This window comes from Eleutherodactylus coqui, chromosome 2 (assembly GCF_035609145.1).
Source record: "Eleutherodactylus coqui strain aEleCoq1 chromosome 2, aEleCoq1.hap1, whole genome shotgun sequence".
NCBI classification, from domain to species: domain Eukaryota; kingdom Metazoa; phylum Chordata; class Amphibia; order Anura; family Eleutherodactylidae; genus Eleutherodactylus; species Eleutherodactylus coqui.
The window spans coordinates 155,733,580-155,761,576 of NC_089838.1; the positions used below are offsets into that span (position 1 = coordinate 155,733,580).

The following is a 27,997-nucleotide window of genomic DNA, read 5'->3' on the forward strand; positions in this document are numbered from 1 at the left end:
AATTTAAAGAAAAGCATCAGACTTGAATGAGGAAAATAATGGCATGTTCCTCAAATGAGTGAATAACACATAAGATATTTATAGAGGCAGTCAACCATGCATGTAGATTTGACCTGCAAAAGCAGGATTACGGATTAAAGCGAAGGTTCATCTTGCTATTGTAAAATGTCTTGCACCTGCTCGCGGTGCAGTCAAGTACAACCACTATTTTTAACACCTGTATAATGGAAAGAGTTGTTGTGATGGATGTCACTCCGACTGCTAAAGCAAGCAATTCATGTACACTGCCTCACCGGGAAAGTGGAGCACCATAAAGAGAAAGTGCACCGTGAAGATTTGGTTGCAGCTTTATGTAATTTATTTAGACTATGTTCAGACAAACAAGTAATGCAGATTGATGTAGTTTCAGGGCACAAAACCGTCTGTGAAGCTAATGGGCCATTTACACTGGACGATTATTGCTCAAAATTTGTTCAAACGAACGAATTTGATCGATAATTGTTACGTGTAAATGCAAAAGAATTGCTCACTATTCATCCACTTGTCGTTACCACTGACTGAAAGTCAGCAAAAAAAACTATCACTTGATCACTGGCTTCTATTTAACTTGTTAGTACATGGAGTCATAGACATTTCATTATCTTATGCATAGTAATTTTCTTTCCCTCCAGCCATCTTGTATGCCCCTTTTCCATTATATTCATTTGTCCTCTTTCTTCACAACCTATCGTTATTAAATAATTACTCAAAAAGCCTTGAGTAATTCCACAGCTCCAAGAAGATAGCTATGCGGCATTCAGACTGAATGGCAGGTCAAGCTGACATGTTTCTCAATGTTCACATATGTTACAAAATATTCTCAGTAAACAATTATTGTTTACAATTATTGTACTTTTGTCTTCTGAGAAGTTAATCATGTGTGATTCTCCTGCGCTTGCGTGGTTTTTGCCTTTAATTTTAGATGTTAAATTCATTATCTTGCATATTCATATTTTGTTTATGTTTTTCGACCAAGGGTAATAAATATATTCTAATAGATTTGAAATATTGTAATGGGACCATGTGCTCCTATAAAAACTGTTGTCTGTCAATCAATAAACAGATTACTTTGATCACACTAAGTGTTGATGTGGTGAGAGTTAATCTCCTGAGCTCAGCTTACCTCTAACTAAGAATTTGGACCCCAAAAAGCATATTGTATAGCAAATATTGTTTTTTGCATTAACATTTTGGTGCCCAACGTGGGGCATGACATTGGATCGACTTTGGACCCCAGCGAAGAATTAGTGGCTTTTACTCCCCTGGGAAAAAAAATATCAGACATAGAGCACTCTAAAAAAAAGGAAGATTTCTTACAAAGTGTCTGTTTTTCCCTAAGGGTGTGATTGACCATCTGCACTGGGGAAGGGGGGCATACTGCTTTGATCTGTATAAAGACCCCGGCAGATTGATATGCTCTTGGGTAGAGTCTATGTGAACAATTGAAATGAGTGTAAGGCTGCCTGCAGACGGCCGGGTCGGATCCCACTGCGAGAATTCTGGCAGCGGGACCCAACCCAAGCCCCTGCAGGGACCAGTGTGGCGCTCACCTCTCCCGCGGCTCCGTCTCTCTGATGTGCCGGCTGCCGGCCAGCCAGCACATTCGCGCAGAGGGAGCCGGCCGCCTGGTAGTGACATTTCTGTGCAGGCCTCTGCGAGACCCGCACAGAAATAGAGCATGCAGCGATTTGTTTTCCGCGTGCATTTGCATGTGGACAATTTGCGTCCGTCTGCATAGGATTGCGTATTGTAATGCAATCCAATGCAGCCATCCAGGTGCGAAAATTCTGCAGGAAATCCCTTATAGTGCTATGAGTTTGCTTTTATTGCCATGAGATGAGATTGTGAATGGGTGCTACAGTGGCAAATTGCTGTGTGAAAAAGTTTACTGTGTAAATATGAAAGCTATATGTTATATGCTATGTGCTGCTTTGGAATTCGTGGGTCTTGGTGATGTTTCATTCTACCCTTCCCATAGAAGGTGAACGAGAAGCCCGCGATCCAGTAATAAGACTTTCTGTCTAAATACTCTGCACGAGCGCTAACAACCTTAGCGGTGATGTCGGTGCTCGTGCAGTCTTTTAGATGACTGTCGTTCCATGTAAAAGGAGCATAACTTTGGAGACATTGTCACGCCCAGGGAAACTGCTTTGTGTCATTGTTTTTTTGTGTCCGGATAAAGATGAAAAAATGAAGATGTCTCTAAGATGCCTTCAAGAGCCATTTCATTAACCTGGATGAGTTTACTAAAGGTTTCATCATAGGACTACATACAGCTGGGTTGATCTTTGTGTTGTATTACAGAAGAACCTCATGGGGTGGCATTTTTATATTTTACCTGAGTGTATTTATATGCAGTTCCATTCTGTGCTCACCAAAGGAGGAACATCTCTTTAATCTAGAACAATATATACTCTACATAAATTTCTGATTAACTTTGCAAATAGACTGCATTAGTTGTTCAATAATCATGAAGCATATAACCTATTCTTATCCAAAGCAGCATGGAAAATTCCGCAAGTTTCTAAAAGCTTAAGGCCAGCTTCACACGAGCGTGACAGGCTCCGCCGCGGAATATTCCGCGGCGAAGCCCGTCATGGCGCCCCCCAGAGACCCCATACTTACCAGCGGAAGATAGCGTGAAGACGCTTCCCCGCCCACCGCCGCCGCGTCATGTGACACGCCCACCGCGTCACATGACGCGGCCGGCCGTGTCATGTGACGCGCCGGCCGCGTCATATGACGCAGCGGCGGTAGGCGGGAAAGCGTTTTCACGCTATCTTCCGCTGTGTTACAGCGGGAGATAGCGTGAACGGACGACTTCCATTGACTGCAATGGAAGCCGTCAGCGCGTACACCCACGGCAAATAGAGCATGCCGCGGGTGAGGACGGGAGATTTCACGGTGCAGAATTCCGCGGTGGAATTCCACATCGTGAGCATTGTGCTATTAGGTTCAATAGAACCTAATAGCAGCGGGCAACGCAGCGGATTTTTGCCACAAATTACTCTGCGTAAATCCGTTCGTGGGAAGGAGGCCTAAATCTTCAAGCATTCCTCACTAGTTCAGTGGCTGCACAAAATTTGCTCTGGAATTTTGAAAACTGTAGTCCCAAGAACTGTACAGTGATCTTAGTGGGAAAAACTGTTTTAGAATATAGCAGCACATTAGAGGAGCCAAATTCTGAGAAACTAGTTTGTTGTCCAGTAGTCACACGTTAGCATTTTGAGTTGTTTCTTCTTCTTCTTTTTTAATATATTATTATGGAATAAATTGTTATGACTTTACAATTTTCAATAATTTCTGATATGTTTTAGAGGTCAGTTGTTAAAGAACAATATAAATGTCCTGCAACTGCCACCTAATGAGTTTTGCTTTAGCTTTGCAAAATCATCTATACATGTTTATATTTTTCCCACCATTGTTGTAATTTTAACACAATTTACAATATAGAAAATGCCCTTCCTTTAATAATTGTCACTGCACAGCTTGGCGTATTTCAATATTTCTATTACAGAAAGAATAGAAGGCAAACAAAGTTCAGAGGAAGAATGGCCATGTGTAGTGTGTGCAAAGAAATATGAATGTTTTTTTTTTTTTGTCTTCTATGTACTTAATTCAGCAGAACACGGTTAGGACTTCCTTCCATGTAATTCATTGTTTCCTAATGTCTCTTCAAGTTACAGGCATTCATTTTACAGTTTCAGTAAAGCATATAAGCATGAAATGTCTGCTGCACAAAAATACAGTTATTGTCAAAAAAAATCAAGCACCTAGAAGAAGCTGTCATTTTGTTGTAAACCTCAGCATGCAGTTACATCTCAGGTAGATATGCAAGTGACTAGAGTTGTGGAGTGATTAGATGAACCGTCTTGCCACCTCAGGCTCTACAAGTGGTTCCACCCTTAGCCTATAAAAAGGCTCTTAGAGGGTATTTGTGTGTAGTGGAGCTCTTTGTCTGCTTGTGTAGAGCTTGCTGACCTCTAGACATGTCTCCACGATTCAAGTAAAAGGATTTCACCAAGTTAACAGAGTTTGAAATGGGGAGCATTTTTGGAATGAGAGATGCTGGATGGCCATATCAACAAACTGCCCACTACCTGAGCTGTTCTGACTAGACTGTAGAAACTGTTGGGTCCAGTGGATGAGTGAGGGCACACACACAAGGTGACTAAGCTCAGGACACCCTCGACAGACTTATCAGTAGAGAGGATTGTCTGATCATCCGACAAGCACAAGCAACTCCATCCAAAAACAGGTGGCACCATCATTACAGGCCCCTGTGTGTGTCGGACCAATTTCCAGATGCTTGGCTGAAGGATGTTTGGCCTCACAGTGCCCATTACATGTACTACCTTTGACACCCACCCACCATCACCTCCATTTGCAGTGGTGTTATGAATGATGAAACTAGACTGCTACAGAGTGGAATCGATTTGTCTTGAGAGATGAATCCAGGTTTAGTTTGGGCACTTATGACAACTGTGTTTGTGTTTTGAGACCTAGGGATGAGTACCTCAATCCTGCCTTTGCTGTGGAACGGCACACTGCCCCCACTGCTGATCTGATGGTCTAAGGGGGTCATCACATATGACAGTCATTCACCCCAAGTAGTGGTACAAGGGACAATGACAGCTCAGCGATATGTTCAGGGCATCCTGTAGCCACATGTGTTCCTCTCATGGCGGCTTCCAAGAGGCATTTACCAGCAGGATAATCCTCGGCCGCACGCAGCAAGATGTCACAGGAATGTCCCCACAACATTGCCACACTTCTGTGGCTGCCAGGTCAACAGATTTATTGCCAATAGAAAATGTATTGGACCATCTGGAATGTCAAAATCGACAGCCTATATTTGTATGATCTAGAGGCTACAGCAAATGTGAAGCAATATGCTGCAGGATGCCATACTGACCCTGTAAGCCTCCGTGCCCGCCCATATCACATCTTGCATTCAAGACAGTACTAGAGCCTCCCTTCAAGTGTTTAGATTTCCACAATAAATGACCCTTTAGCTCTGATATTGTAATCACTTATATCAATGTTACAATCACATACAGAAAGTTTCATTTGATTCTGACAACTCCTTCTAGGTGCTTGATTTTTTTGGGACAATGAGTTATATTATCTATTTATTTATCCATCTATCATTGTGTGTACCAGCTTCCTTATTGAATTTAGTGGAGTGGTAGTTGTGCTTGCATCACTTAAGGTGCATTTACACACACAGATGATCGTTCAAAAATCACCAGAAGCTGAGAGTTTTGAGTGATCATTTTGCATTAGCTATTAATGGGCTAATCAGCCCATTAGTAGCTAACTAGCTTCATTTGCTCGTATTTAGAGAACAGCAGGTGGTCTGTTCTCTAAATACGTCGCTATTGTTCTCCAGCGGGACAGCTGCTGAAAAAATGTTATCAGCGTTGTCCGTCTTACCAGTCCCGAAGGATTTTAAGCTGAGCTGAACTCGGCGATGGACGAAAAGTGCACGATGGCCACACATTTATACACAACGATTATCACACAAAAGATTGCTTTTGAGCGATAATTGTCGAGTGTAAAAGGGCCTTTAGTTCTTCAGCTAGCTTCCATAGATTGCAATGTAGAAATGCCTTAAATACATAAGATAGGTGTTTCCTCTTTAAATGCACTTACAGATAAGTTCTTAAGCTTTAATTATATATTGCTGATGTCTGGTATTTTTTATTTCCCAGATCTTTCCAGTAGCTGCACCATTTGATGGTGGCACTCCATTAACTATATGTGGATGGGACCTATCTTTCAAGAAAGATAACTTTGGATTTAAGCAGGCTTCAGTCCGCATTGGAAAAAGTAATTGCAAAATAGATGGAAAAAACAGCAAACCAAACAAGTAAGGTGTTTTCCTTTATTTAATAATGACATTTGAAGTGTACTCAGAATTTATACTGTATATTAATAATCATACACAGTGAAAATCAGCCCTGCCTACGAGACATATAGTTCAAATATGTAAAGGAGTTCATCCAGTTCAGGTACTTGTGTTCCAAATCAGTCCCTTCATCCTTGTGAATTAAATGCCAGACAGCCTTTTCTTGCAGATAATATGCCATACCTCCCACTCATGTGTATGGGGCAATATATGTAGGAATTCCACAGTGGCATATACTGGCCAGACAAGGTTTAACAGTTCTCATTCAAATAATGAAATGTGTGAATAAGTATTACTATAAAGAGCTACAGTTCAGATGAAATATTCCTTGTCTGACAGTACTCATTGCCAAGCTAATTTAGGTATCCCATACGCAATATAAAAGGCTTAGGAATAAGTAAAGTAAAATAGAGAAAGCATCCAGGCAATAATATGCAAAAGAAAAACATATATTAGCCGTAGTCCCTATATAATAAAGCCAATATCATAATTCCGGTGTGTAACATAGGTATATTGATGCACACTACAGACCAGATACCTCTGCCAATTAAAATGGTCTTAAAAGGTATGTCCAGGATTAGAAAAACATGGCTGCTTTCTTCTAAAAACGGCCCCACGTATGTTTGTCGGTTCTGTGTGGTATTGCAGCTCTGAGACATAACTGCAATACCACACACAAACCATGGACAGGTGTGGCGCTGTTTTTGCAAGAAATTTGGTGATCTTTTTCTAATGTTTCTCTTATCCTGGGCAACTCCTTTAAATGCCAAGTCACTTAATAAACTGCAATCTCTATTAGCTACTATTACGCAGATGACATTTGCCACAATTCCAACTTTGCATCTGTTGACCTTGACACCTATCTCTGCTTCCACCCAAAAGAGATTTTTAAATAAGCACTAGATAACACTACACATCTTCAGGAGCTCTGCAGATCTCAGGGGTGGGGAGGTTTAGGGGGCAGTTTTGATTTTTCACTTAGTAATTGAATGGTCTGTGATCATTGGCAATAAAGTATGATAGATGAGTCTATTTCGAACATACTCTGAGAATTTGATGCTTTTTCAAGTAGATGGCAAGGTCTATTTTCTGATATTTCTGGTAGATTATGGGTGTATTGAGCAGAGAATTTGTCTTATTTTGAAGGCTGGTCTGCAAATTAGACCAAGAAGTTACTTCTAAATATAATATTAGCAGCAGTGTGTCAAATGGAAGGAAGGCCGTCAATTTTAACACTTTCTCTTTCGTGGTAAGTATAAGCTAGTCAATTCACATACTGTTGTTTCTATATATATATTCTTTAATGATATGTTCTTGTTTACAAGAATCCTGTGATAGAAAGTATAACACCGAGCTATGGACCTCAGTCAGGAGGAACTGTGCTTACCTTGAAAGGACATTACTTGAACAGTGGACAATACAGAAATGTGTATATTGGGAATGAAATCTGCACCATCAGAAGGTAAATAAGTATTAAAGAACAAGTCACAGTTTTACATTTTCCCATGGACCATGATAACAAATAGCGGGCATCAGAGACATAACTTAAAGCTTTCTGAGCCCCAATGCAAAACCTGTAACAGGGCCCCAACTATAATGCTTTATTCATAGTACTGGGCTCCCTATATGGAGAAGAGAGGTCTTTTGGGCCCCCTAAGGCTCCTGGGCCCGGGTGCAACTGCATACCCTATAGTTACGCCCCTGTTGGTCATACAAACCAGATGTTAAGCAAATCCTCATTCAGTTGACAGCTATCCTTCCCATCTCTCCTATAAACATGCACTCTAGGTTGGGGGTTCATGTTAATTTTAGTGAGAAGAGAATAGCCTTCGTTAGGGGCCATACAAATCTGACACATATTTTTCGACGTGGCGGATTTGCTGCAAACCTTTTCACTGCTGAAAATTTGGAGCAAATCCACCAAGTTTTCTAGCAGCAACAAAAGATTGGGTCATGTTGAAATCCAGCATGCCCCATTAGAAAATTGGCTGACTATTATATACTGTATATTGGCCAGTTTTAGACTTTTTGCAGTACTTTTACATTACAACTTCATTAAATCCTACTTAGTCAAGTTACATTGCTGTAATTAGATATGCACTTTGCAGCTCCCGATGACAAATTAGTATCAGGACCCTGCAAGTATAATGAAATAGCAGTGTCTACCATTGCCTGGTTATCTTGCTTTAATCCTGACATAATGATACAACTCTGCACTGCTGAGTCCTATAGATGTCCTACTATCTGGCCTTGTATTTAGGGTGCAATTCCGCATTAAAATCCGCATTTAGACAAGTTATACATGTATTAGTTGCAAACATTTTACACACTCACATTTCAATTTTAGTGAATGTGATTTTTGACAAACCCTATTTACTAACAATGGAAAAATTTTGCATGCACCAACTTGCAAAGCGTTTTTAACATTAGAAAGTCCCATTGACAATTGCGTGGAAAAAAGGCAGATATATTGTGTGAAAAAACCGCAAGTGTGCAGGAGCCCTTATTGTGCAGAAATACAGAGAATATTTTTCACTGTGTGGAAACTAGCCTTAGGACTACATTTAGCTATGTCCCCTTTTCTAAATACTTTTGAAAACTATTTCGTAGGGTGCAAAAAGTATCTAAAACTCTTAACAAGTCTGGCACAAGGCATGTACACCAGCTGTTAGCGCAATTTGAGTTGAGCAAGCACCCAAATGCTCAAGTCCGCATTATTTGAGTCGGGCTTTTCATAAAATTCAAGCGCTCTATTTGAGTAACGAACCCCATTGACTACAATGGGAGACTCAAGCATTTTTGTATGTGGGACGCCGGGTGCCGAGCTTTTTTTTTTCCCTAGGTTTCTCTCTCTCTCTCTCTCTCTCTCTCTCTCTCTGTGTCTCTCTCTGTCTCTGGCACAAAGCATGTACACCAGCTGTTAGCGCAATTTGAGTTGAGCAAGCACCCAAATGCTCAAGTCCGCATTATTCGAGTCGGGCTTTTCATAAAATTCAAGCGCTCTATTTGAGTAACGAACCCCATTGACTACAATGGGAGACTCAAGCATTTTTGTATGTGGGACGCCGGGTGCCGAGCTTTTTTTTTTCCCTAGGTTTCTCTCTCTCTCTCTCTCTCTCTCTCTCTCTCTGTGTCTCTCTCTGTCTCTGTCTCTTTCTGTCTCTGTCTCTCTCTCTGTCTCTGTGTAAACGGTCCCTAAGGGACTGTTCATGCGGTCCTGAAATTGACCTCAGTGCGTAAACAAATCTGCTGCTTTTGAAATTGCACGGCGCAAAACTTGCAGGTCTAACAATGGTTTTTGAGGCAGGATTTCAGGCAGGTTCTAAGCCATTTTCAATTCCACATCAAAATCCACAGGTAACCTGCAGAATTTGTGTGTCCTTTGTCCTAATTCCGACCTGAGTGAAAGGTCCCTTAGATACTTGCTTGATATTTTTGAAAAGTGACTATAAAAAATAGCTAAGATGAGTTATACAGTTTTTAAAATGTAATTCTTTAACAGCATGCACCAGTTTGCTAGCACAAAATAGCAGTGAAAATTAGTCATTGTCAAAAAAAAAACATCACCTAGAAGAAGTAGTGGAATTGAATGAAACTTTCTCTGTGTGATTGTAATGTTGATATAAGTAAGTGAATACAATATTGGAGCAAAATGATAAGTTATTGGAAAAAACTGACCCCATGAAGGAAGACTGTAGTACCCTGTTGGGCCACCTCTAACTTGGATGTAAGATGTGATATGGATGGGCATGGAGACTCTAGTACCCTGTTGTACTGCCTCTAGCTTGTATGCAAGATGTGATATGGGCAGGTATGGAGGGTCTAGTACCCTCTTGGGCCGCCTCTAGCTTATATACAAGATCTGATACGAGTGGGCATGGAGGCTTCAGTACCCTGTTATACCGCCTCTAGCTTAGATACAAGATGTGATACGGGCGGGCATGGAGGCTCTAGCATCCTGTTGTAACGCCTCTAGCTTGGATACAAGATATGATATGAGTGGCCATGAAGGCTCTAGTACCCTGTTGTGCCACCTCTAGCTTGGATACAAGATGTGATACGAGGGGCATGGAGGCTCTAGTACCCTGTTGTACCACCTCTAGCTTGGATGCAAGATGTGATACAGGTGGATATGGAGGCATGCAGGTTCAGTATGGTATCCTGCGGCATATCAGTTCACATTAGCTATAACAAGACTGTTGATGGTGATAGGGGTGAGCATGGAGACTCTAGTAACCTGTTGGACCACCTCTGGCTTGGATGCAAGATGGGATACGGGTAGGTATGGAGGCTCTAGTTCCCTGTTGGGCCACCTCTAGCTTTTATACAAGATGTGATACGAGTGAGCATAGAGGCTCTAGTACCCTGTTGTACTAGGTACTATTGTATCTTGACACCACCGGAAGTGGTAGGTGTAGCCAAGAGTTAGGGAACTTGACAGGCAGGTCAGGCCCCCAGTGACTGATTGGCTGCACTCAGCACTATAGCCTGCACTCACCCCTCCAGCGCTGTGTATTCTGGTGGCCTGCACTGAATTGTCCACAGCGGCAGCAGTAAGTAAGGGCTGCACTGTGGATTGTCCTCATCTGAGTAAGGGCTGCACGGTGGATTGTCCTCACCTCCTGCTCTCTCCCCTTGAGGCGTGCAGGGCCTCCTGGCTGCAGCGACTCGCCCCCCCCTCCTTTCTGCCTCAGTAGCAGACAGCACTGCCTCAATAGCTGACGGCGTGGTGGCCACGGTGGTGGTGGAGGGGCTTCAGACATCAGGGACATTAGCTCACACAGATGGCAAGGTGCTGGCAGCGGCGGCAGAGGCTGGCGGGGGTTCTGAATGCAAGGAAGGTCCAAGGAGCATGCACTGACTTTTGCCTGGGATGGAGGGTTAGGGGTAGTTTCACAGTTAGGCTTAGATTATTAGGTGTCAATGCTTCCATGTAAATGCCAGGTGTCACTCACATGGAACCATTTACAGCTAATAATGTAAGTCTAACACTGAAACTACTCCTAACCCTCCATCCTTGGCAAAACTCCTTCCATGCTGCTGTCGGCACTCTGAGCTGTGCTAGGTCGCCAGCCAATCGGAAGCTAGGAGTGTGACAGGGGCGTTCCTCCATCTAAGCCCTGTCAAACCCCTAACTTCCGGTGGCGTCAAGGTACAACAGTACCATTGTACTGCCTCTAGCTTGGATACAAGATGTGTTACAGCAGGCATGGATGCTCTAGTACCCTGTTGTATCACCTTTAGCTTGGATGCAAGATGTGATACAGGTGGGCATGGAGGCATACAGGTTCTGTATGGTATCTTGTGGTATATCAGTCTGCATGTGCTGAGCCTTTAGATCGTGCAAACTCATACAGTGTTGAAGTTTGTGACCCAGATGGTCCCATACATATTCTATTGGCAATAAATCTGGTGACCGGCCAGGCCACAGAAGTGGGGCAATGGTGTGGAGGTATTCCGGTGACACCCTCACTGTGTGCAGCTGAGCATTATTCTGGAAAATGCCTCTTGGAAGCCTCGTCATGAGACACGTCGCTGAGCTGTCATTGTCGCTTGTACCACTATTATTGTCGTATGGCCCCCCAGACTATCATATCATCAGTGTCTGGCCAGGTACACCAACTTTAGCATCCCATGATTGTCATTTTGATAGATTTGGCACAGTTTACACCATTTTTAGTGTTTTAAGAATTCTGCATTTCAGATCTTTATTGACATCTCACCTATTATGTGTTCTTCTCATTAAACTGCTTTCCTTAGTCATCTATTCTTTAAGATTCACTTTGATGATTTTATTATCTCCTTTTATGTGTGTTACTATGGTTATTGTACTGTATTTTCTCACATCTCTTACAGTGTATCCTATACTGCCATTGAATGCTACACACCAAAAAAAAAAAGTAATGCATATCGAATTATGCTGAAAATTGACAATGCTCGTCGAAATGCAAGCACCTTGTTTACATATAGAGATGATCCGGCCATTTCTAAGATACACCCAACCAAGTCTTTTCTCAAGTAAGCACGCATGTCTTGTGAGTGCAATGAAATGTAAATAAAACTAAACATTTGCTTTTACAAGGAACCTGTAAAATAGAATTAGATTCAGACATATTTAACTTCCCGTATTCATTAATCGTAAACAATAAATCTCAAAATAATAAAAAACTACTTACATACAACAGTCAGTATGTGTGCATATATATATTTATATGTATGTATGTGTGCTATATATATATTAGTGGCATATTAGCACTTTCTGCTTAGGTTAAGCAGCGCTGCTGATTAGAGCCACCTGATTGGCTCTTCGGCACCACGTGACTACACAGTGTGCACACGGATTGCCTTCAGCAGCCGTGCACTACACACTACAGTTAAGCAGCACGGGGTTAGGGTTTAGGGTTAGGGTTTAGGGTTAGGTTTAGGGTTAGGTTTAGGGTTTAGGGTTAGGTGTAGGGTTAGTTTTAGGGTTTAGGGTTAGCGTTTAGGGTTAGGTTTAGGGTTGGGGTTAGGGTTAGGTTAAGGTAACCCTAACCCTAAACGTAACCCTAAACCTAACCCTAAGCCTAACCCCGTGCTGCTTAAGTGTAGTGTGTACTGCACGTCTGCTTAACTGTAGTGTGTAGTGCACGGCTGCTGAAGGCAATCCACGTGCACGCTGTGTAGTCACGTGGTGCCGAAGAGCCAATCAGGTGGCTCTAATCAGCAGCGCAGCTTAAGCTAAGCAGAAAGTGCTAATATGCATATTAGTGTGTGTGTGTGTGTGTGTGTATATATATATATATATATATATATGTGTGTGTGTGTGTGTGTGTGTGTGTGTGTGTGTGTGTGTGTGAAATAAATGCATAAAGAATAGGTTTATGAGGAGGTTGAGTGGATAAATGCCGTGACCATATTCACATGGCCTCTTCTGCATGCTTTCTATGAAACGGGAGCAGCGAGCAGGCAACATTTCCCAGATATGTGGTCTGCAGTTCAACATTTGCTCATCCATAGTTTGGAATAATTGTATTGACATAACATCTTCCTCATTTAATTCACACTGCAGTAGTATATCATACTGAGTGAATATATTGCAGCTGTCATTACTGCTAGACATAATCAATAAATCTAGATATGAAGGGTGGGCTGTAATCTTACAGATTGGCAGGAATTTTGTGGGAGGTAGTGATCCTACCATTCCAGACCCGTGAAACTCTTGGTATTAGCAGATTCCTCCCCGAATAGTTTATGTAGTACGATCTTGATAGAAATGAGATGAGTCTGTTGCTTAGCTATGTGTCTTGTGTGTCTGGAAACAATGAGGATTAGATGCACGAATGACATATCAAGGTATAGGATAAAGATGCCGGTCATACACTAGTAAAGCTTTAGCTTTAACTAGAAGTAATAAATAAAAGATTTAATACAATACATATTTGCTATCCACTTACTCTTGCTGGAACAGCCGTAACAATATTTGTATGGATAGTATGCACAATTACTTGATCTATCCATCTAATCCATGTTCTGATGTGTTTTGTAACATGATGTTTGATGCCATCCACAGTGGAGGAAGCACAATAACTGCATATGGAATAAATCTGAATAGTGTGGCTTCTCCCCGAATGGTAATCCAGTTATCTGAACCAAACATACAGTACAATATGGTAAGCACTGCATATGAATACCTTAACTATTATTAAACAGCATCAATATGGAATTTCTTCTGATAAGTAATGTAAATCATATCTATGGATAACATATATATATATATATATATATATATATATATACGTAGCTTGTGCAATGTACATTTATAACTTATCAAATGGAATCCTGGTTTGGAATCCCTATGTGTTATAAGGGTCTGTTGAAAATAAGCAGAAAGTGTGACCCTGGTGAGACCCACAAAGATCTGCTGTAATCTGTGAGTAAACCTTACAGTAAATGTTTAATTTCCCTTTAGCACCAGGACAGCAGAAATGAAAGGGGTATTCCCATCTCAGGAATCCTATTTAAATGTGTTTGAAATCGCAAAACAATGCATTCACCCATGAGATGTTTATTTCCAAATTGCTCCGTTCTCCAGGTATTATAACTATTTATTCCTTTGCCCTCTGGTTGTTTACTGCTTCTTGCCAGGGAAGCAGACCACCTCTTCTATGAAAGAAATAGCAGAGGAGTAGATGCTTGCGGACTTCTTTCATCTAAATGTGGTGGCTGGGATCTCAGGAGTGCTTGCATGCCAGCTCAGGGCCCGGCCACCAGCTACTGTTGTGCTCTGCTATTTCTTTCATAGAAGAGGTGGTCAGTTTTCCTGGCAAGGAGCAGTAAATAACCAGAGGGCAGAGGAATCAATATCTGCAATACCTGGAGAGCGGAGCATTTTGGAAATAATCTTATGGGTGAACGCATTGTTTTGCGATTTTGAACACATTGAAATAGGACTCCTGAACTGGGAATAAACTTTTAACCCTGAAATACTACACTTTCCCAGACAGAGGTTAATACGACACCTTATTTTTCAAAAGTTGTTGTGCAACAATTGCCAAGTATGCCATCATACATATAAGAGCTCAATATAGTTTGGTTGTTATAAAGGAAATGAAATTAATAATTTCAACACTTTGAAATTTTTGAAAATTTGATGAGTGAATTTTTACCCAAAATAATATTCCAGGGTTAAACATTCCACAGTGTCATTCAAATCAGTGTCTATATAATGAAGACTATGTAGCAAAAACATTTCATTGAGATACATTAAAAAATAATGACTGCAAACCTTCAAACCCCAAAATGTGGGTTCTTACTCATAGGAGCCGCACCTACAATGCTCAGTATTGTACACTGTTCTCCAGCATGCTGTTACTTATGAGGGTGGATATAATAAAGTATCCTGCTCTCCTGTGTCTGTGGTGTATGGAGATCATTATAGCAGCTAGTCTCCACCCATCATCTTATGGAAACATTGAGAATTAGAGATTCTGCCTTTGGGAATTTGGTGATAAATAAAGGATACAAGTCAGATAAGGACCGACATTGTGTTATTCCTCATGTACACACGCAATGTCGGTTGGTTCTGAAAAGTCACCTAAAAAGTTAGATTAGTTAAAAGTTAAGTTAAAGGAATAAGAGTCTTTATACACTGTACAAAAAAAGTTCTTTATTGATAGTCCTCTCTTGCATGTTTGTGTTTTTACTAAATGTATATACTATACATGGACAAAATATATAGATAGATAGATATCCCTGCATTGAAGAAAAATAGTGTCCCGTATTATAGTGACAGGAAAAGTAGACTTGTTTACTTTAAGCATTGTAGAAATTAGCTGGTCTAAAAATAATGTGATACGGAAAAAAAATGCATCACTTCTCAAGGCAGACCTAAACAGAACATGGAAAAATGAGAGTCAGCCAAGATTCTGCACCTCGTCCCAGTGACATAATGCAAGGCTTTTTTGTGTTCTTCTAGGAACTACACTCTGTGCTGAACACTGTCACACTATCCCACCCTTAAGGAACAACTTTTCGATAAGAGAACTGAGAACACAGTGTAGTGTTCATTTATTACATGGCACACCTCTCGAAGATATGAGTCAAGACGTTCCCCTTGCAGTGGCAGACGTCAAGAAGCATGTGTTATACACTACACCCTGAAAACAGGGAATTGATCTTATTAACACTCATAGTTGTTTAAATAAATTAGGTATATATCAGAGATTAATATTCAGAAGCTATCATTGAATTAAATGTTTGGTTCTCAGAGACACAGAACGGATTCCGCTGCGGGCACCTGCATGTGGAATCCAACCCGGCCATGTGGACCTCTAAGGCGTTGTCTGCTCCGTCGTGTGTCTCCCCTGAAGCTCCGGCACACTTTTCTGCAGATAGTAAGCAGCCCTTCCTGGATTGGAGGTTTAAAATTCCCACCTTCAGGAAGCTCTGGCTGTGATTGGCTCTGCAGTCTCAGAATTATTCAACCCCTTCATGACAAGCAACTTTAGTACTTAGAAGAGCATCCTTTTGCTGTTATGACTTCTTGCAGACGTAACATAACCAGCTTCTGACAGTGTTACTGAGGATTTTCAGCCCATACCTTATGGACAAGGGCCTCCAGTTCACTAATATTCTTTGGTTTGCATGCTGCAATCGCCTTCTTGAAATCCTGTAGAGTTCAAGTCAGGCAAATGTGATGTCCCCTCCAGAATCTTCCAGTACTTTTTCTGAAACCAAACCTTGGTGGACTTTTTTGGGAGATCCAATGATGTCTAAGCTTCTGCTTTCTCACAGAAGGCATGATGTCTTCTCTATAGCTTTCTTTATACCTAATTGAATCCATCTTGCCCTCTAAATTCTGCAGATTCGCTGTGCCGGAGGATCAAAGCAGCACCAGTGCATCACCAATCCACCCAATGCTTCACTGAAATCACAGTTTTCTTTTCAGTGTAGGCCTTAATTTTCCTCCCCCAGACATACTGCTGATTCATAGGGCCGAAAACTTCCAGTTTTGTTTCATTGCTCCAAAGAACGCAATCATGAAACTTCTGTGGTTTATTTATATAGTTTTGAGCATATCTTGTGCTTTTGGTTCAGTAGAGGTGTACATCTTGGAGTTGGACCAGATGGAGGTCCCTTCCAACTCTACCATTCTGTTCGGGCATGAAGACCTTTAGTGTTTAGTATGTGCTTTACTGTGCAAATAGAATCCTCAGGGCCTGCTGTCACCAAATCTTGATGCAGTTCTTTTGCGGCTCTCTTTTTCTGTTGCATTAGGTGCATTAGGTGTGCTTGAGACAACAGCTGATTAACAAATATGTAATCTTATGAGGGATTCTGTTTGGGGAGTTAAATAATTCTGACATTAAAATTGGCATTTTAAGTTGAATTTGGAGAAACTACTTATATTAGTTATGTTCACCTATTTAAATTGTTCCTATTTGATTGTTGTTTTTTTTTTTTGCAAACAGCTGAATGTTTTTAAATTTGGCAAATAAACCTAATTTGCCATGGTGGTCGAATAATATTGATTGTAAGTCTATAGCATAGATACAAGTTAGAACACATTAGCAATATTTACTGTAAACTAGAAAACGATAATTACAGTTTCAACAACCCACCCCCGGAACAAAAATCCCCTCTTTTGGTCTGTCTGTGAATTTACAGGCTATTAGTAACCCTACTAATGGAGTTTCCTGTTATATAACCGTGCTGAATGGCACTGCAGTAGTTACAGTGAAAGAATGCAATAGCTTACTATATTTGCATAATATATTCACAATAGACTGAGTATTAGATCAGCTAACTGTTTATTTTTACAATATGCATAGCTCTTATACCATTGATGGTCAATCCGAAATGCAAACCAGAAACCAGCTCCTCTGCAGTTGCTCCAATGCAAGGACTGGCTGGAAACCGCAGCAGATGCACAGGAAAACGGAGAAAGCCACATGGGGTAAAAATTCTTTACCTTTATTGAAAAATCCAGACAGACCTAGAGGAACAAGACATATGTCAGGGATTGAACCCTGAACCTCCTGTGCTCCAGTCAGTAGCTCTCCCAGCCTTTTGGACAGTTCCCCTGCCTGGCTTTTGCCTTGTCCTTAGATCCTGCAAACACGGTCCCTCTTTTAGCTCCACCTGGTTCCTGATTAGGCTCACTATAAAAGCCTAGCCCTTCCACTCCCTCAGTGTGTGATTACTGTGCTCCACAGCCTTAGTCAAGCTCCACTACTAACCCGCTCCTCTACAAACAACTGAGACCTTCCGTTATCGACCTCTGGCTTTCCACCTGACAATGCTACCTACCTGCTCCGTAGTACTGCGATCTGAGATGTTCCATTATCGACTTCTGGCATTCCTCCTGACAACGCTACCTGTCTCCTCCCTTGTACTGAGAACTGAGACCTTCTGCTGCCGACTCCTGGCTCTCTCCTGACTACTGTCTGGACCTGCACGGCTACTACACCCGCGGCTCCAAACCCAGTGCCTGAAACACTACAAAATATATGCCGTCTTACATGTTTCAGGCAAGCATGTTGTCTATGATTAATGCTTGCCTGAAACATGCAAGACATGACATGCTACTTTTTCCTCTATGTCTGTCTGGATTTTTCAATAAAGAGAAAGAGTTTTTAACGCACGCTGGACTTTCTCCATTTTTCTGTGCTATTGATGGTCAATCTGTTACATTATGGGAGCCTCACATATCACTCCAAAAGGAAAAATCAACTCAAATAACACTGCCAGCAGCCCCATTTACCTATACACTATTACAGAGATATGCAAGGACAGGTACAAATACCACTTCCCAGCAGAATAAAGATAGACCTTTCTGCCTGTCTGTATTCTGCTGGGAAGTGGTGTTTGTACCTGCCCTTGTATATCTTTGTATTAGTATACAGGTAAATACGACTGCTGGCAGATTATGGAAGCATCAGAACATATCCCCATTGGACGTAAATAGTCAGTATCTGAATACCACAGCTCAGTATTAAAACTAGAATTCTGCCATTGCCCCTTGTACTTTTGCACTAAAGGCGCTCTATAAACTCATAATAACATAGTATGTAAAGCCGAATAAAAGACATATGTCCATCCAGTTCAGCCTATTGCCCACCATCCTCCTGTCCCCAGTGTTGATCCAGAGGAAGGCAAAAATAACCCAATGAGATAGAAGCCAATTTTCTCCATTTAAGGGGAAAAATCCTTATTGACTCCAATCTGGCATGAGGCTGAAGAAAGCTTCAAAAGCATTGCTAACGACCAGACTGTAAATCAACTCAAGTAGACAGAAGTGCCGGGATTCATTTATATCAAATCCACACACATAAGCTTCATCTCTACTATTCTGTCCCTTCCTGTTCTACCCAGGGGCATAACTATAGAGGATGCAGGAGATGCGGTTGCACCCGGGCCCAGGAGCCTTAGGGGGCCCATAAGGCCTCTCTTTTCCATATAGGGAGCCCAGTACTATGAATAAAGCATTATATTTGGGGGCCCTGTTATAGATTTTGCATTGGGGCACGGAAGCTTCAAGTTACACCTCTGGTTCTACCCCATGAAATAGTCACATACATTTCTTATTTTGCAATGGAAGACCACATGAACAGGACTTGGCCCAATTGTACTTTTTGTTTAGCTTGGCACTGTTACAATGCCAGAGATTCATGGGAAAGTAAATCTCCAGACCTTTTTGTGGTTTTTGATATTGACAAACAGATAATTTTCAGTTTTCTCCTATAACACAAACACACAGTAGAGGGGAAATTCAGTTTTTCCCATTAAAAGACACTTAATTCAATCAGAACCAAAGGTGCTGCTTTGTAGGCTGTATTCTAATTGAGTAGCCAGTAGATTAAATTACAGCATTTCCTCATTGTTCTGCAATCCAATATTTCTTGAAAACTAAAACCTTCGTATTCTTCAATTGCTAAAACCAATTTGGAGCTTAAAATGTCATGTCAAATCACATAACAGCAAGGTCATCACAAATGAGATTTTCCTGCCCCTACCAATCAGTCATATTGCATCACTCCTAAAGAGCATTATTAGATTTTATCATTCCATAAGAGCATCTTCTCCATTGACCTGCCTGGTAAAATGTGTGGTCTGCACTCGTGAACCACTTCTATAGAACAGCCTTAAAGAGACTTCCATATACCACCATTATTCATTTAAAGAACCTCACTAATCATCAGCTGGAGCAATGAATTCACCAATAATGCAAGAGAAAGAAAGATTACAGAATATACAAGCCAGTCACGTGACCCTCTTCTCAAAAGAAAAAGGCATCGATAAAGAATTTGAAGTCCACTAACCACAGGAAAATCATCTTTCTTAGAGCAAACGTCTTTGATTTGGAAGTTCTTTAAAATATTGATTAGGTTACAGTTTCTGCATACATTAAGACCACAATTAATTCAGTTACAGTCAATAGTGGCACAGCAAAAAACTTGGCAGTAACAAACGACACTTCATACTAATGTTGTTTAGAACTAACCAATGCTATTGTCATCATTACGGTAACTAAGTAAATATAATTCTATGTTTTGCTGAATTTTTTGTTTAGAAATCTCATTAACAGACCTTAATGGATATATTGAGAGATGCATTGACAGAGCTGAGAGATTACTGCCACCTACTGGTTGAAGAATAAGATGTTTGCTTATTTGCATGAGCTGCTGTTTATCTTAAAGGGAACCTATCACTAACTATAAGCTATAGTGCCTATAGTTTGGTGATGTAGAGTCCCAAGAGCTGTGTCTCATACTCACCTGGTCCACCATTCTTGTGGTGTAACCTGAAAAAGTCAGCGTGCGCACAGCAGATTGACTCTTTTCAGATGACTGTGCGAGCACACTCCCATTCATCTCTATGAAAGGTGCGAATGCACAGCCTTGAACACTGACCAGCATGAGCATAACAAGGCGACATGAATTATTGGGGTTCAAACGACCTATGATAGTGGGTGCCATTTCCATTTCTGAAGTTGAGTAGGTATTTAAAATTCTTCCATCTACAGTGTCACATATATATCAGGAAATTGTCATTAAAAGCATTACCACCCACAGTGGACAGTGAAGTGGCCACAAATAGGTGTTTAATGATCATGAATGGCGGTGCTGGGCTAAAATTGTCCATGTAAACAGACAAGCAACTCTGGCAGAAATCACATCCACATTGAGGGCAGGACGCCCAATGCACACATCCTGGGTCAGTGCTGTGTTCTTTAGCTTCCATGGGATATGAGAGCAGAAGACAACAGAGTGTCTCTGTTAACTCCACAACATCGGACACAGTGCCTCACTTATGCTTGTGAGGTCACTAATTGGACCCCAGGGGACTGGTAACATGGTCCGATGAGTCATGGGCTGATGGTAGGGTTTATGTGTGGTGCAGACCCCATGAAGTCATAGACCTCAATTGTCAAGAAGGCCCTGTGCAGGATTGTGGTGGTTCCATAATGGTGTAGGGTGTGTTCTCATGGCATGGGTTGGGTCCACTGGTCCGCCTAAACATTTGATTGACCAATGCCTGCTACATTTCACTGCTTGGTGACTATTTGTAGCCCTTCATGAACTTAATGTATCCCCACAATGGTGGGATATTCCAGATATTCCAACGGGACAATGCACCATGCCATCAGGCCCAAATTCTCCAGAGTTAGTTCAAGAATAATTCTCATTGTCAGGTTGTGCTCCTGGAACCTGCAGTGCTATGGGTTTACAGGAGCACACATTCACAGGTGTGGGATGTTTGAGCTGGCTGGGTGTAGAGTTCTCCAGCCAGCCAATCACCACCGGTCTGCTGCACATATATGCCAGCCCCTCTGTAGAGGGTGCTGGTTTCCTCATTTCCCTCCTAGTACCCTTGTGGTGGCAACCATGCATGTTTTTCTGTAGGTGTGAACAGCGATGTGTTCTGTGGTCTGTGCAGATGGCTAGCCATGTAGGGTGAACAGTCCTGTTCCATGTGGTATGTATTCCCTTGTGTGTTGGTGCGAACTGTGACCTGTTCTGCTTGGATCGTTTTCCATCAAGGGCAACCCAGGTCCTTAGGTTCCAGTGTGGAGCTGTCCCTATTGAGAGGATCACCCGACTTGCAGACAGGACTCGTGGGGCTGCTGTCTTGTTAGAGTAGGGACCCACAAGACAACGAGGACCCTTGTCACGGTCTTGTGGGCTTAAGTATATTGGTCATAATACGAATCAATACCTCATACGTACTATAGCAATTCCATCTGTTTATGCGTGCAGGTATGTTTGGTAAGTGTTTTGGGCTTTTGTCAGTCATTGTGTTATGTCTGTTCACAAGTCTCATTTGCAGCTCACTTTCTTTTCATGTTTAGCATGGTTTCAGTTGCGTGAGTATCTCATGGTTACAGATCCAGCGTGTCCTGTTTGGACGTGACACTGGTGAGGGTGAATTACTTCAAATGGTGTGGTCTACACATTTGTCCGATATGTGCCCAATTAAGCCTTTATGGGATGTGAAGAGATCTTTTAGCACCTGATATCCTGCACTTAAAAATACCATGGAGCTGTGGGTGGCCAACCAGACAGCTTGGCTTAATATCCCTCCAGAATATCTTCCATCCACTTGTGGATTCACTGCCACATCGAGTTGCAACACTTTGCCAGTCTAGAGAGGCTCCTATATGATGTTAGTTCTAGCCCCATGACTTTTGACATGTCAGTACATATAGCAACAATAATACAGCATTATGCCACAAAATTTTAGATACACACAGTTAACTAAACCAGAAGAACCCAGAGAGAAAAAAACTTTTTCGACTTCAGTTGCTTGGAAGCAGCAGCAAAACAGATATTCAAAAACTGCAGTCATAGAAACTCCTAGGACTTTGTTCAGAATGGAATCCATAGTCCTACAAGGAAACAAATTGAGAAATAACAGCTGGTAAAGTCGTAGTTTTGTATACAGAACAAAATCTATTAATTAGCTTTATACATTTTTTATAATGTCTTTGGCAACAAATATAAATAATATGCTTCATAGAACTGTTTGCCTTATGAATTATTTCACATTTAATGAATATTAGAACAGCGGCTTGGGATTTACTATAGGTACTTGTAGAATAAGAATCAGGACGTGATAGTAATATCCATTCCTATGAATAGTTAACCACTTCTTTAAATATTTGAAATATGTGAAGCTGGTATTGGTGATTGATAAGGTTCCACTCTGTAAAGTGTCGTCATATTTCATGAGGCTGATAGAATTATTCCCTGAAACAGGACATTATTGTGAGCTGTTGTTATTTAACACTCCTCGATAAATGTGATGGAGTGACAGTATTGTGCTGCTGAATTAGGTTGATTTAATTATGTATTTCTTTAAAAGTTCTATACGCAATGTATGTATAGCATTGTGAAGGTACTAAATGGGTTGTCCAGTGAGGACAATCTCTTTTCTACATATAGCTGGCATGGTATACAGAAAGCCTTGCAGTTAGCTGCTATCTGCTGGTGCCTAAACAAACCAAAGGGAACATGTAAAATTACACAGCATCCATCCAATTGAATGCACTACCTTATAATACATAGACACACCAGGATCACCAGAGCAAGAGTCACTCTCTCCTCTTCTATGATCTTCATTTGTCCTAATATGGCAAGGGGTTGTCTTCAAGAATTCTCCGCCTAGAAGAACCAGTAGAGGGAATATTATTTGATGTGTAAATGTATTCTTAATCATCTGAGTTCTGTTTTTAATTAATAGAAGAAGTCTAATTAATACATATAAAAAAGAAAGGAACTGTTTCCACTGTTTTTGTTAGAACTTTAGTCACCCAAAGTACAAGGTATAAATAGATGAAAGGGATCAAATATAATTAACCTACCATTTACAACTCATGTCAAAATGTTTAATGTTTAAACAAATACCTTGATTTGACTAGAGGCCTCAAGGTCTCAGGTTATTTCAAAGAAATATACTTCCTATGCCGCACTTCCTTTATGGACTTGTGGTAATGTGTGTAGAGGTTGTAGCCATGACTAAGTCTGCCTTTCAAACCTTGTAGGATGAAATGCTACCTTGTTGCTGGCCGCTCCTTGCAGCTCTTTATTGGCAGTTTACAATGTGTAAACCACAGTTTTACATTTAGTTGTTATACGTCTGATTCATTTTGGCAACCTTAGTGGAAAGTGAACGGATTTCATATTAACCCTATATAAGTACACAGTTACTCATAAATGTTACTTAGATCCTATTCTTACATCAAACCTTGCAAGTTTTTGCTTAGTGTACTCCAGGTGTTGCCCAATTATGGCCAGAGCCTCAATGACCTTTGTAGCACGATTTCACTGAAAACAGCAGCAGCACAACTGTTCATTTTATATTTTGGGAGGACAGCAGTCCACAAATCACAGCCAAATTGAGTTCATATCATATCAGTTCCCTAGGATCGAAAAAATTATTAAAAAGGCTACTCCGGTGAAAGCACATTTTTCATACCCAATTGCCTGTTACATTCTTGAAATCTATCAAAAGTGTATATTATATTCACTTACATGCAGTGCAGCCTCCTGACTGATGTTTATCAGGCACCATTTTAAAGTTGCTTTCCCTTCCACATCAATACCATCATGCATCAGTACAGCATTACATGATCACCTACAAGTTGTACCATCTCTGCAACAATGCAAATGAGCTGTGATCGCCTCTATTATAACTGTGTGACAGGAGCCTCTAATCATTAGCAGGAATTTCCATATTCTCTTCTAGGCAGTTTCTGTGGTATGGTTCATGTAATAGGAGCTCATAGACTAAGAAATTGACTAGAGACTGAACACATACCTCAAGTAAATCAGAGCTGGACAGAATTAAGATCACATATACCCCGGAATTTGATTTAATGTACATGTTATATATGATAATACTTTCATATGTTCTGGAAGATATTGAGAGACACTTTTTACCGCTTTTTATTGTTTAATATATATGATAATTCACTTAGGTGTTTTGTGGTCTCCATCCTCCTCACTGCAGGTTTAACGCATCCCCTGCACTGAGGAGGAGACTGAATGAAGCGCTGATTGTGCAAGCACGCTAATACTCCATTCACTTTCAATGGGACTGTGGAGATAGCCTAGCTGCAAGCGCTCGAGTATTTCCATCAGTCCCATTGAAATGAAGGGAGAACGGACCATGCATACTTGGCCTGAAGGGGAAGAAGCGACCCCCGTAGTGACAAGCAGAAGGGAAAACTGATCAACAAGTTATTCCCTATCCTTTGTATAGAGGATTACTTGTAATCTTGGTGCAACCCTTTTAATATAGTCATGCAACATTTATAAATAAAAAAAACTTTTATCAAGCACCTGAAATGATATTCACTGAGGTAAGATGCAAGGTGTATAAAGAAATCCAGTTTTAAACAGATTATTCACAACCATTTCTACCATTTCTTGTATTTCAATATATTGCATAGCTACCCAAAACACTCATAAATAGTTATGCAAGACAATGAAATAGAATGTTAGCTGATCATTTATAAAGTTCCATACTAAACTGGGAAGCGACTAACAATTTGAATAGATGATAGATTTATGGGTGTATGCACTAGAAATAATTCCCAAAAGACGCAAAAGCTGAAATGCTCTACTCTTTTGACAAACACCAGATGAAGATCCCACTGGGTGGCAATTAATTGTTTTGCTCTGTGTGTGGTTGAGTGATTAGTTATACGTTAACTGTATGATTTCAGACGCAGCAAGGGGTTTCCTAAAAATAAGCTGCTGCTAAGACTGATATAAGTCTGCAATCACGGGGAAGTTAACTTTGACGTTAATAAAGTCATCACACTTAGTTAAAAGAGCCAATCCTCTGGTAACAAGTATCTTTGGATGCCTTTGCAAAGGTTAACAATGTGCATTACTGTGATTTATGGTCTCTTTGTGGTTAGCGAAGACGTCAGCAATTGTATTCGGTGCCGTCCTACAATGGGCTATCACTGGCAGCATCATTGTACAATGTGTGTGTTGGAAAACAAAATGAACATGCCCTTCTTACATGTTTCCATGGAAATGAACACTAACAATTCGCTAAGGAAGACCCTTGCTTTTATGTCTAGACTGTCCACACTAAGATTTAGCAGCGCTTCAGGAAGAGGTGCCTCTAGGGGTCACCACTAGAGATGAGCGAGTATACTTGCTAAGGCACATTACTCGAGCGAGTAGTGCCTTAGCCGAGTATCTCCCGCTCGTCTCTAAAGATTCGGGGGCCGGCGGCGGGCGGGGAGAGCGGGGAGGAACGGAGGGGAGATCTCTCTCTCCCTCTCTCCCCCCCGCTCCCCGCCGCAACTCACCTGTCACCCACGCCGGCCCCCGAATCTTTAGAGACGAGCGGGAGATACTCGGCTAAGGCACTACTCGATCGACTAATGTGCCTTAGCGAGTATACTCGCTCATCTCTAGTCACCACCTTCTTTAGCGCAACATGCAGTAATTACCATTTGGAAAAAGTAGATCTTATCTTATGTTAAGCTTTTTCTACTTTTTTTCTAGACCTGTATCCATAGATCTTCATCTGAGATAATCTGCTCTTCAACTCCATCTTTGAAATGGCTAAATTTAACGCCACCAATCGTAACCCAGGCTTTTTTCATTTTGGACGGAGTAATATCTGCTACTTTTGAATTTATTTTTGTAAATAATCCTGTATTTAAACTATTTGATAAACCGTTGGTGATTTCAATGGGAAACATCCTGGAAATTATGGTAAGATTTACAGTTTGTCAATTATAATGTAATCTATCTTGTATATTTATGTTATTATATAAAATGCATTAAAGGGTTTATTTGGGCAAAAAATATTGATGACCTATCCTCGGGAGCAGAAGTGCCATAGCTGACTTCATTTCCATTGAAATCAGTGTGAGCTGAAGCGGCTGTTACATTCCTGTATCCGACCCAGGTGTTGGAGGGAGAAGTGATTTCAATGGGAGTGGAGCCAATTATGGTATTTCTGCTCCTGTCCCCTGCACTGATAGTGGGCCAGGTGATCAGGTCATATCTGGGGATACTGTGCCAAGGATTCCCAGTGATTAACTATTGATGACCTATCCTGAAGTTAGCTCATCAACAGTTTTTACCTGGATAAAACCTTTAATGTGTGTTTGTACAAGCTTTCATAAAAGCGTGCTGATTATTGCCAGAATAATCACTGCATATACATTTTAACATTCAGTCACAATGTTCATTAGAGATGAAGAGAATAATATTCAGCATGGAGTCCAGAAGTTGATTAACATTGCAGCATAATACACTCATTGTTAAAAAAAAATCAAACATCTAGAAAGACGTTGATATAAGTAAGTGATTACAATATCAGAGCAAAAGGATCATTTCTTTCGGAAAACTCAACACAGGAGGTTCTAGAACCCTGTTGGGCCGCCTCTAGCCTGGATCCCCTGGATGCAAGATGTCATACGTGTGGGCATGGAGTCATACGTGTGGGCATGGAGTCATACAGCTTTTGTATGGTATCCTGCTGCATATCGGTTCACATTTGTTGTAATTGATTGTGAAAACTCATAGACTGTCAAAGTTGGCCTCTCAGATGGTCCCATACATGTTCCCATACATGGTGATAAATCTGGTGATCGGGCAGGCCACGGAAGTGTGACAATGTTATGAAGACATTCCTGTGTCACCCTTCTGTGTGCGGGTGAGCATTATCCTGCTGGAAAATGCCTCTTGGAAGCCACCATGAGAGGAACACATGTGGCTGCAGGATGATCTGAACATATCGCTGAGCTGTCATTGTCCCTTGTACCACTCCTAGGGGGAACCGACTGTCATATACGATGGCCCCCTAGAGCATCACACCAGCAATGGGGGCAGTGTGCTGCTCCACAGCAAATGCAGGATTTGGGTGCTCACCCTTCCGTCTCCAGACACAAACATGGCCATCATGAATGCCCAAAATAAACCTGGATTCATTGCTGACAACATCCTGGTTTCACTCTGTAGCAGTCCAGTTTCGTTGTTCACAACACAACTGAAAACAGAGGCGACAGTGGGTGGGTGGCGAAGGCAGTGTTACTGCAGAATGAATACATAAAGTTCCAGCACTTCCTTAGTCTAAAAGCAGTAGTGCTTGAAACACGTAATAATACGATTAGTAAAAGGGCTTTTGGGCCTGTTCAGGTATGGGGGCTCTGGAGTAACTGATTCCTTTGCACACCTTTATAGCGAGGTCTGTAATGACTACACAGTATGTTTCTTTATTAAAGTACTTGGCTGCATGTTTGACGGCACTGATGTATTATATGTACAGATCAAGCTCAAAAGTTTAATTTTCTGCCTAGTCCTCATTCAGCCTTGCTTCATCAGTGAAGGTTTCTTTATATTACACCTAGTACCCTAGTGAATATACTATCTTTCTAAGCATCACATAAAATAGCTTAGAGCATTTACCCACACTAAAATATAGTCAACAGATGTTTGCGGGTAAATAACCCGATAATTGCTACAACATGACTATTATCAGGATATTGATTAAAACCACCATCTAGGCTCGTTTTCACTAAAGTTCATTCCC

The 27,997-nt window shown here is 41.1% G+C and overlaps 1 protein-coding gene across 1 annotated transcript in view; it reads left to right on the forward strand.

Moving 5' to 3' along the window:
* MET (MET proto-oncogene, receptor tyrosine kinase) overlaps nt 1-27,997 on the forward strand; it is a 131,502-nt gene that overhangs the window by 74,381 nt on the left and 29,124 nt on the right. Inside the window, exons 6-11 of the mRNA XM_066591808.1 lie at nt 5,754-5,911; nt 7,097-7,199; nt 7,276-7,412; nt 11,807-11,968; nt 13,503-13,602; nt 25,960-26,172. Coding sequence (XP_066447905.1) covers nt 5,754-5,911; nt 7,097-7,199; nt 7,276-7,412; nt 11,807-11,968; nt 13,503-13,602; nt 25,960-26,172 — 873 coding nt within the window. The remainder of the gene's footprint in view (nt 1-5,753; nt 5,912-7,096; nt 7,200-7,275; nt 7,413-11,806; nt 11,969-13,502; nt 13,603-25,959; nt 26,173-27,997) is intronic.